Genomic DNA, 11633 nt, shown 5'->3' with positions numbered 1-11633 from the left:
CAGCAAGGCATTACAGTACTGAAGATCAGAACCAACAGTCACTAAGACCGATTTTAACTGAAGTCTGGAAAATATCCTTTTAGATATTTGAATATGGGCTGCATACTTAAAAAAGACACATGGATCCTGGATTATGGCAGCATGTAACTGTACTTGGCTATCTTGAAAACAGCTCTTTTACAGCATATGATTAGTGAGAAAATGTGTGTGCCTTTGAGAAACATTTTAGTCCAGATGAATTTTTTATAACAGCATTTTTTGAAATACAAGAAAATCTGGACCTCCAAATTAGCAGCATTTCCTATTTTCATTCTTTTGTCGGCAAGGTACTTTCATTTAAACACTGATCTCCATGGACATGGGGCTATTCAGCCCTGCGTACCATTGTTTGCAGAAGACTGCTTCTTCTACCCATTTTCTTTGGCCTGTCAAGCCTGAATAATCAGCACCTCTAAACACACCAGTGGTGCTACTTTATTATTAATGAAAATGCTTCCAATCAATGGCAGTGCATTGACTGCATTGGCAGCCACAGAAATAATCGGAAGGCCAATATTCTGCAACAGAAAGACTACTTAAATTGAGCATTCGAGCTCATGGAACATCCTTTACTTTCTGTTTATGTAATGCGTATGGCAATCTTTTTTGTGTTGGTGAATTCAAAGGGACTTATTTGCTACTAAGGAAACAGAAGTTAGAAATGAGGAGTCAAGAATCCATAGTTCCCAAGGTTCCGTTGAATTTTAAACGTTTCAAAACTAATGGTGGTGAAATGAGTGTGGTTTATATCACTGCTTTCTAATCTTTTTCTTTATGCAGAATACTGAAATGATTACTCCCTCTTGTCAATCTTGGCTTCTGAAGACTGTTCCCATACATTTTTCTTAGAAGTGTTACAGAAATGGGTTACCACTACCACTACTGAGTTCAAAGTCCTGCCAACAGCCTTGGAATTCCAAAGTAACCTCCCATCCAAGTTCTAATCAGGACTGAACTTACTGAGCTCCCAAGTCAGCTAGGCTTTGCCACCTACATGGATGTCAAAAGCATTTTAGGACTACCAAAATATAATTTGAAGTTATTTGACTACCAAAACATAATTTGAGGTTACATTGCACATATGAATTAAATGGCGAAAATATCCTGAGGTCATTAAATCTCATGAGCTCCTGGTTATTTTTTTTTTCCATCATCGAAACATTTTAACTGGAAATGCTCCAGCTTAAACCTGGGATCTTCCATGCAAAGTATTAACTTCATAAGATAAGCTAGGATCTTTCTGCGGCAGAGAAAGGATATCTAGAATGTGAGTGAAAAACTGAGGGTATCTCAGACCTCCAGAATCTTGGACAATTAAAACAACAAGTAACAAGCATGTCAACTTTCCCACTGAGAATCTTTTACTGTAAAGTGAGAATGCACCCCAGTGAAAGAAATCGAGGAAGCGTCAGCAAAAAACGCGTGTCTTTAATTGAAAATTGGTTTTAACGATCAATTTAGCAGTTACAAACCTATACACTTTTTTGTTCCTTTTTTTTTTCTTTTTTAATAGCAAAATAACACAAGACAATACTGCCAACAGGAAATATGAACAACCAATGCATTAGGCAACAAGGAATAAGATCCATTTCAAGTGATAATCTTCCCTTTGCATAAGTTTGTTATAGGGTGGAATAATGGAGGAACTTTTTTAATGCCAACAGAAATGACATCAGAGAATGTCTGTAATCGCATTTGCACCCAAAAAAAAAAAAAATCCATCTGAAGAAAGAAAAAAAAATTAGGAAGCAGTTTCTTAGAAACGGAAATTAAGAGAAAACAGCTGACCCAAATGAAAGTTGAAGGACTTTCTCAAGCAACTAAGAAGTCTTTTTTGTTGATTTTACTTTATATGATTAATGTGACATTGATGACTTTACACAAATGAACACAAGTAACAAAAATTAAAAGCAACCTGATTGGCATTGAATATCTACAAAAGCCCAGTAATTTCAAAATTATTATATACATTATTTTATAAACTTTTTTAACACCAAAAACATACATCTTTTACAAACCAGCCTGCTTGCAACAGGTAAAATTTACACAACAATTAACTTTCTTATACAGTGCTTTGAGGAGAACTTAGATTTCCCAAATAAACTTCCTGAAAAGCAGTTATCCTGGGTTTGAAAAATCGTTCTGGTAAGAATTCAATGATATGCTTAAGCTATGTTAAGTGAGGGCTTGAATTCCAACTATCCAGTTCAATTATTCTCTTAATACTGCCAGTGGTGAAGTTTGGTAATATGACGTTTGTAAATTATTGCTCTTTAAAAAAAATAAGATGAAACTAAGCTACTTACATCCCACTGCCTCCCCTTCTCTCTCTAAATGGGAAAAAAAAATTGAAATGTTCAGTGCTCTTCTGTTGGGTGCATAGCCTTGAAAGATGTAAGCTTGAAATAATGGTGTGTCATGGATAAACTTATTGTGGATTGTACTGGAGGTATACAATGAGCGAAGAAAGGAAAATGCCAAAATCCAATTTTTGCATAATCACGAAGAAATCTTTTTCCACTCCCAATTATCTGAAATTAATTTGGAAGGTGCAGTTCAGCTAAAAAGCCCCATCAAATTTTTGGGAATATTTCTGTTCTCTGTGGTAATCTTGAAATTATTTACCTTTAGCTTGTGAAAAACCTTCTAATAAAAACAGTTAAATTAATAAAGCATGAAATCTTTTTGCTATAAACATTACCATGTGGAAGTCAATGCCCCCAGTTTTCTTCATTTGTATGCACTTGTGATCACAAGTCCTACATAAGTAGTAAATACTGCATCTGGCAGTACTATTTCAAGTGTGATATGATATGCTCACGTGATAGTATATAGACTTTCTTACCATCTTGCAAATAGGAAACGAAGAGGAAATGCTGAGTCTGGACCTTTTGGCTCAATATGTAGCTTTACAGTGTGAAATCATTATTTTTTTAGGAAAACATTCCTGTGAACTCCAGCCTGCCATCTGATGTAGTAGGAGGAATAAGACCCCTTTGCATAGAAAAAACCTGAGTCATAACCAAAGCAATGGAGCAGTCTGTGGCTACCAGGGTGCCTGCAGAGGGCAGAGGCATCAAAAAAGTCAAGATGGCAGATTCATCGGAGCTTGAAACTGTCATCTTTACTTTCTTGATTCCCCCTGCCCCCTTAACACACCAATGGCTACACATTATTCAGAGTTAGATAGTTCTGTAATGTCCCATTTCTGATTGCTGGTGAGGAGGAGATATTTTCTGAAATCTCTTCCACAGTAGCCAGACATTTCTTCTCCTGAAAAAAATGGCCATACAGTTCTTTTCAAACTGTCTAGCTTTATTATACACTGAAAATGTTTATGTATAGGAGCAATCAAAAATATGAGCTTTCCCAACTTTGAATCTCTGAATAGGTTGTAATTATTTATGTGTAGAATGGCTGCGTCAAGACTGTCTGAAGCTCCATTGACTTCAATGCAATTTAGTCATGTGTGGCTTACTTACTACGAACCTTTTACCCCATGTCATCCCCCGTGTCATCAACACCAATGGACATATGAGTTGCTATTATGATGAAGATGGAAAATTCAGTCTGACTCATGGCAAAAGAAAACCAAAAATCCATGCTAGCACAGAAAAAGCATTCATGCCTACCTCGTGCTGAACTGCAGATGCTTACAATCTTCTGGATTCTGGCCAATACATTTAGCCTAGATCATCTAGGATGCTTTATACACGAAAAGCTAAAATATAATAGCAGATCACAAGAAAACCCCAAAATAAACATAGTGGAGTGTATAAATGAGCAATTAATTTTGAGATTAACAAGGCAGATTATGCTCTGGAAAAAGTGGGGCAACTACGTGGATTCAGTGGAGCAGTGAGCAGCCAGCTGCTGGAAGAGAGTGGGGTAAGGACAGCAGAAGGAAGTGGTGACTGCATAGGATCTGGCAAGACACGAAGAGCCTAAAATTTAGGGGTCTCTAGAATATGCACGGAAATTACACAGGAGAAGAATGGAAAATGCCCCTTACTCAGAACCACCAAAGGTTTTCAGGTTATTTTCTATGGAAGACTATTAGAAAGTAGGGGGGAAAAGGTAACTCACTAAGTGCAGGTAATAGCAATAAATGTCCAAAAGGAGTATTATTTGAAAATTCCCTTTAAAAATCAGGAAGGATTACTTCATAATAACTTTATGTGTGTTTGCATGTGTCTGTGGGGACTCATAAGTGCAACTGAACAATAGTTCAAAATTCAAATGTGTAACTTTGGTATCCATTCAGAACAACCCCAATGTATGTAATAGCTGTGAGCTTGAGCAATTGGAACAGATGTTGAGTATTATGTCGACTTTTCTCGGTATGTATGTATGTATGTGTGCATATGTGCATAGATGCACACACACTCATACATGGTGCTCAGGAGGCCAATCCACATTCTTATTCAGTTCCATACCTTAGCATCCTTCGCAAACACAAGGTTCAAGTACCATGTTTCCTTCATCCCAAAGTATTTTGAAAGGGGTACATGAAAGGCTGAGGGTTGACAAAAGCAAGCATTTTATAAACACATTATAAATGGATGCCTACCATATTTGGGGGTGAAGTCCAAAAAAAAAAAATCACTGAACAGGAAGCACACGTAAGCTTGTACTATTCAGAATATGTGTACAGGCAGTGTATTGTCTTGGCTCAAAAATAACTTTTAACACACGTCACATTATTCTAACCAGACCATTTCTTACAGCATAACCCTTAGTTACAATATTCTTATGGCCTGAAATGAGAGTTGTAATCAACAAATCATTCAATTTCCAATGTAGAATTCAGATTTCCTTTGTAAATAAAGCTGTTCCCTTGCTTACTACATGGCACACTTTACTGAACCACTTGGCTCGATATGATTTATTAACAAGTATCCTCTAAGGCTGAAAGAAGAGCTGATTAGTGTGAGGACACCAGAAATGTTTAATTATCAAGTCAAGTAAAAACAAAATCTGTCACTTGATGGAAGGAATTGTTAAGAAATCTACCTCAGTTTTGATGGAAGCACTCATTCAGCATTGTGCTGACAAAGAAACAAGACAGGATTATGGGAAACAGGGCTGTTTGCCAGGGAGAGGGTGATCTGCAAAAGTCGAGATGGCAATCGTGACTACGTGATCATCGAAGCTACACCTTTATTTGTCATATGTACAACACACATGAAAAATGAATGAGCCTTCAATTGCATGGTTGCAGCTACCATCTTGACTTTTTCCAACCCCCCCTTTTTGCAGATACTCCCATGAATGACCTGCAGGGACATCCATGAACCATGATTTCCTTCCACCAATAACAACACACTTGTTCCTTTCATTTGCTGCTTGGCTGAATTCTCCTGTCATCTTCTTCCACGTTTTGCATTCATGCAAGATGAAGGCTTGAATTCCAGCTAGACAAGGAATGTGGCAAAAGTTCTCAAACATGTGAAGAAGATAATCTGTTTGGGCGGTTTTTTTTTTGGCACTAAAATACATGTGGCGATTGTGTCAAAACCCCAAACCTACAATGCACTGTCTTTAAACGGTATTTAAAGATGAATGGGGGAAAAAAAGCTGCTGCTGAATCCTAAGATTCCAGGATCAGAAGAGGACCGGGAAGCCCCAACTCAAATAAATAAATAAATAAACAAGCCCACCCACCCCCCCAGGTTCATTCAATTTTTCTACTGACCCAGTCAAAACTGCAGCACCAGCCCTGAGTCATGGTCAGTTAGGTGCAAGCTTCATGTTCACACACCACTGCCTAAACAAGAGCAAAGACTGATTGCTTGGTGGCAAGTTCCATATGTTTTGGACTAAGGGGACCATCTCAATGCCTACCGTTTGGCTTATCAAGATGGCCAAATAACTCTCAATTCCCTGTTATTTTAAAGTTAGAGCTGCAGCCATGAGTTAAAACCACTTTTAATCGGATGTCCTCTTGGTATCTTGGATTACAACTCTCATAATTTGTAGACTGAATGACCAACAAGCATGCAGATGAGCAATTATGGGAATTGTAGCTTAATACTCCAGGTGAGTATCAAGATGTGGAAGATTGGCTTATTTATAAACGCATTCATTGCAGTCAGACAGCATATAGGGCAATGGAGAAATACTTCATTTAATGGACCAGCAATTCTGAATTGATTTAGAAAGGTTTTTTTGTGGGGGGGGGAGGGGGGAAGAAAGAATTTACCACCTATCTTTTCCTTACTGACTAACTGGCCTAGGGTTTAAAATACTCAAGCAATGCTGGGAAGTGGAAGGGTTGGTCTGTCATCAAGCCGTTTTTCCCCAGGAAATCTTTCTTTTGGCAATAAACAGCAAATGCCAAACTCCAAAGACTACTGGATGACCTTGGGTACTGATTTTCTGATACAACCTATTGTTTTCTCTCCATAATGTGCATGCACAACATCAATCTTTTTGATAGGCTTAACATGGGTTCAGTTAGATTTCCACCCCGCACCATATATAGGACTCTTTTTTTTTTTTAAGCAAAAGAGAACAGTTAGTTATGCTATGAATGGGACCAAACAACAGCAACAAAGTCCATGAAAAATGCTCCTTCACACTTGAGTCTGCTGATGGGTCTCCACAAAAGGAATGTGAATCTGATGGTGTTCCAGAGAGAACTCCTCAATGCTTTCATAGTCGCTCATGGCAATCTCGGAGTCATCAAAGCCACAACCCACTGAAATATCGGAGGAGGATGCATCCAGAGAATTGTGTAAAGATAAGGGTTTCTTGGCCACACTGTTTTCTGTATTTGGTCCTGGACCAACACCAAAAGTACTAAATTCACTCCCAGTCTGAGACCCACCATTGTCCATCTCATTGGGGAACTGATGAGGAGGGAGGTATTGGCTTGGGTGAAACTGTGGTCGCCTCCGACAATCTGGGCTCAATGTGCTGGCCATGGAGATTGGCTGGGATGGTGGAAGGGCTTCATATTGGTCTGGGTAATCCTCTGGGAGGGGAGGGGGCAATTGGTCTTGGTTTAAAAACTCCTCCTCATGTGGTGGAGGGTAGTCACTGTCGATATCATAGCCACCAAGGTAGTAATCCGTTTCAAGCTCCTTTGTGCTCCCATGATGGGCTGAGCTGCCATCTGCTGTCTCGTAATGGGGCACCTCCTCAATGTCCGATAAACGTGCACTTGGCATCCAGTCAGAAGTGTCCCAGTGATAAGCTGTAGAAGGAAACAAACCACTATGTTGGGAAAACATGGCATAACCTTTAAGGGAAACGCAAAAAATCACATGCACATGAGGCTGTATGTAATGAAGTTGTTTAAGCAAATAAACAGCATGCATCTTAAGATTTGGGGGGTTTTGTGAAATACCAGCCAAGCATGCTTTGGCCCAAGTGAAGAGAAGCAACCTCACGTCACAGGAATAACTGACACAACACAGCCATCTCTAAATAAGAAGTCAAAGGAAAGGAAAGGAAGTAAGAAATTGAACTTGCTGAAAGTCTAATTCAGCTCACGGAAGATGCGGGCAGTTGAGGATTTATTTAGAAAAGTGTATAAAATATAGACATTGGAAAACTCAACATGCTTTTGCATTTGTGTTCATTTCCGAGTTCTTGGTCTGGGAAGGGGAAAAGAAATTACATAGGCAAACGAAATAATGGGCAGAAAAGGGGGGAAAAAGGGAGACTTGCAAAACCCTGAAATAAAATGGAAGGCAATCCCCATGTTTTTCTGCAGGACCAAAATACGTCTTGTAACATGCTCCGACATGCAAAATCTAGATAAAAATACAGGCCAAGACACTGAGGCCAAATGAAGTATATTAGTAACATTTCGACAATCCCGTCAAGGTCACCCATTCCCACCCACTACAGCAGGCAGATGCAAAGTCACCTCTGTTGTAGTTCTGTCCTTCATCCATACCAGAGACTGTTAAATATAAAGTGAAAAAAAGCAACACTGGAAATTCTCATGTCTGCAACCAGCAGAGTTAAACAGAGCACTGCAAAACATCTTAAAACTTTGGTATATGCTTCTACACACGTCTGATGTAAGGTATGATTAAAAGTACTTTTAAGTCATGCTTCATTTAAAGGTTAAACATCATTCTGCTTTTCTCCTAAACAGGCTTAACAGAGACACAAATGGAAACAGCACTTTACGCCAATGAATAGAATGGATGACTTTAATTATCTGAATCAGACATGCAAAACTGACTTTGGATTTAACACAAAAGTCAATACACTTTTCTTTTTTTTTAAAAAAAGAGTGTGATGTATTGCTTTCTTGCTCACTGTGAAACAGAAAAAAAAATTAAGAATCTACCATTTTCAGGGCCGGTTCAAACAAATCTGGGCCCAAGTACGCTCAGATACCACGGTGAGGGGGACGGTATAACAACCTGAACAGAACAGAATAGAAAGGCAGTCAATTGGGCCACTAAAAGCAAACACCACAGAATCCGTCCCTGGCTTTCCATCTGGGGAATGGGATGGCTAACTGGCTAAGAAGGGACAAGGAAAGCTTTCTATGTCTCTTTTCTGAGTTGTGTTCCCCATTTCAAGTCAGCTCCTTAGCCCTTCTCACTTAGTACAGTGCTGTCAACACCAAAGTTAGTAAAAGAGAGTTGGAGGCTGGTTGTTCAGGATGTCAAGGGTTAAAGTGGGGGCGGGGAGATGATGCAAAATTAATGGAAGAGTCTCCTGCATGTGGATGGATCCAGGATCTTCTGTTGCAATGATTCTGGACTGGCACACCAACTTTTTCTTAGGTCAAAATGATGGGAAACCAATGTTTGGTAGGGCAATCACAGAATACTCAAGGGGCTGCAGAAAGGGGGGCTTGGAGGCCACAGGCTATGCTCCCTGGCTGATATGAGTATTTGCTCTCCAAGCTTTCAAAGTTGACTTATTCCAAGCCATAATAAGAAATAGCAAAATACTGTCTATATGGAACATTTGATATACAACTTACTCTGCAAAAATTTAGTAGCCCATGCCGTAGCAATGTAAGTATCCTACTACCCTTCTATAAAGGTGCCATTAAAGGTACAGGAGAAGTGGCAGGTAGTAACAGACACTGACAATTCAAGTGGGGGAAAATAACCTATGAACATATCCAATAGGATCCTTGTTACGTTGGGAAATACGGTTTGTCTGTTTTTAAATATAAGTGCTAGAAACATGTTAAGAATACGTAAGATTAAGAGCAGCAGTTGAGAAAGAATTACAGAATATAGCTATTTTCTTTTAAGTCTCTCTCTCTATGAAATGCAGATTGCATGATTGCTGTGCAACGGGTTAGTGAAACACAAGGTCTCGGTGCAATTTAACTGGTGGGCTTTTGGTAGCCCTCATTCCTTTTACGATGCATTGTGCAATGACAGCTGTCATTATTGCTGTTTTTTTTTGATGGGGCTGCCACCAGATTTTGCTTCAGTCAAAAAGCAGAACTGAAACATGCCAGAAGTGGTGCCAGAAAGGGTTCAACCCCTTCCAGATTTCTACCAGGGGTAGAATTTTGGCTTTATTCTCTATGGCTAGGCCTCAAATTGTGCAAGAATTTGCTCAGTGTAGCAACTTCCACATGGCATGGTTGGGTTGCTATTGTGGAAGAGTTGCAAGTGTTGAAAACTTGCAAGGATTTTTTTTGTGGTAGAGCAGCCCGCAGGATGGGATAAATATGTTTCCTGTTTTACGGGGATACAGAAACTAGGCGAGCAGAAGGAAGAAGCTTCCTCTCCTACCAGTGGTCGCAGGTCAGGTAGCACTGTCTGAACCGGCCCTGACTATACAAAAACAAAACAAAAGCACGGACTCCAAAATGTTCTCTTGACCAGGTGCAAGGAGCTTTTGTGTGTCACTCGTTGCAGTGTGGCTCTCCCCAACCTGGCGCTCTCCAGATGTGTTGGAATGGTGAATTCTTAGTTTGGGGCCATGCCAACCTGAACTTTGGAGAGTTTAGGGGCTCACACAATCTGAAAGATGCCAGGTTGGGCAAGGCACAGTTATTTTTACACAGCACAGCAGAACTCCACTAACCTCTTAACTTGCCCACTCTGCAAGATACAACAACTGCCTTTCCCTTCCTGGATTGAAGCAAGAATCATGCAAGCCAGGTTGTAGACATTTCTGAATTGAAATGTTCATTGATTTGGTTACTTGGGCTACTTCCAAGGACTCAAGGTGTAAAACATTTCACATCAATGTCTGTGCCCACTAAGATAGTTTCAAACAATATTCTTTTCTGGAAGCATCTGGGTGGAGATTTGACAATTATTTTTCAGGTTTACTAATTTTGAAAATGTTTGGGATTACAACTCTCTCAGTCCCTGACTACTAGTGATGTTGGCTAGGATTGATGGAAATTACAGTTCAGAATATTAAGGAAGGAACCAGGCTGGAGAAGGCAGCTCTGAAGTTTTAGATAAAAATATCCCCGTGCTCTCAAATAAGAAGACTAAATTAGAAGGTCAATAAGATAAAAGGAACAGCAACAAACCAAGATGGGGATGTAAGCAGAAGATGTTACATAAGCAGTAAGATTGGTCACAGAGCCCAAACCTGCTCAACTAAGACCCAGAAAAGTTTATTGGTTGTTAATTGCCAAAGTTCAGCTAAGTTGAAAAGAAAAAGGAAAAAACAACAACAACAAGCAAGGGTCAATGGAAGAAATATGCTTGGTCTAATGATACAGCTGACATTAACACTGGTGTTCATCATTATTTTGTTAGAGGTTCTCCCAGAACAGCCAGGCAAGTCTGCATGTAGTTTTGGGAAGACACTTTCGGTGAAGGCCCAGTTAGCAATGAATCACAAAATACATTATAGGAGGACTGCAGCTCATCTAACCTTGTGATGTGGTGGTGGGCACAAATATCTCAATATGTCATCATTTAATAAGCTAAGGGGACTGGAGGAGAAGCAAACACAGCAGATATTGTTAACAAAGCCAAATGAAAGGAATTAAGAGGGAATAAATCCCATGAAGTGAGATTGAGTGAGGAAGGGAAAAGCATAAAGAGTAAACAGAGGTTAAGGCACAGCAGATGGGGCTAGTGTCAAAGCAGAGAGCCCATTACCAGTGAAGACAGAATTGTTGGAGCAGGTTGAAGTTATTTTGCAAGCCCTCCTAAATCTGTTCAAGGGAAAAAGCCCAGAGAAGACAAATGTTTGCAGCTTAAATGAGGAATCAGCTTTGGGAATGAGCGAGGAAGACTTCAGAACCACAAAGGAGACAAGACAAAAGAAACAACAAAGGGCATTCAAGGCTTGAGGAGACCTCCCTGGCCTTATCTGTAGAGGAATTTAACTCTGGCCTTGCGAAGGAAGAGGGGAAAGAGGAAATGGTCCTCAGCCCTGGGAAGGTAGAAAGCATGAGAGAGACTTGGACCAGCCCTGCCTTGACCTTATTGTCCTTAAAAATGGGGCAGAGAAGGTTTTGAATGGGCTTTCTAGATTTTGTTAATAAACCCTACAACAATAAAGGAGAATTCCTGGAATCCCTGAGTGTCTGTTTATTGACTAAGTCTACTTCAAAGAGCTGACCTTATCTTAAGGAAGGAGGTGTGTGGCAGGGTGAGTTGCTCTGATGGATTTGGGTCTCAAGGTTA

The 11633-nt window shown here is 39.8% G+C and overlaps 1 protein-coding gene across 1 annotated transcript in view; it reads right to left on the bottom strand.

Annotated features, from left to right (window-relative positions):
• Nucleotides 1-6526: 6526 nt before the first annotated feature.
• LOC134499267 (protocadherin Fat 3-like) overlaps nt 6527-11633 on the bottom strand; it is a 65247-nt gene continuing 60140 nt past the window's right edge. The window contains exons 13-14 of the mRNA XM_063305918.1: nt 7916-7951; nt 6527-7237 (exon numbers count right to left, since the gene is read on the bottom strand). Coding sequence (XP_063161988.1) covers nt 6615-7237; nt 7916-7951 — 659 coding nt within the window. The 3' untranslated portion in view covers nt 6527-6614. The remainder of the gene's footprint in view (nt 7238-7915; nt 7952-11633) is intronic.

This window comes from Candoia aspera, chromosome 5 (assembly GCF_035149785.1).
Source record: "Candoia aspera isolate rCanAsp1 chromosome 5, rCanAsp1.hap2, whole genome shotgun sequence".
Classification (NCBI taxonomy): Eukaryota; Metazoa; Chordata; class Lepidosauria; order Squamata; family Boidae; genus Candoia; species Candoia aspera.
The sequence above is the reverse complement of the archived record's forward strand: the minus strand, read 5'-3'. Positions and strand labels throughout refer to the sequence as shown.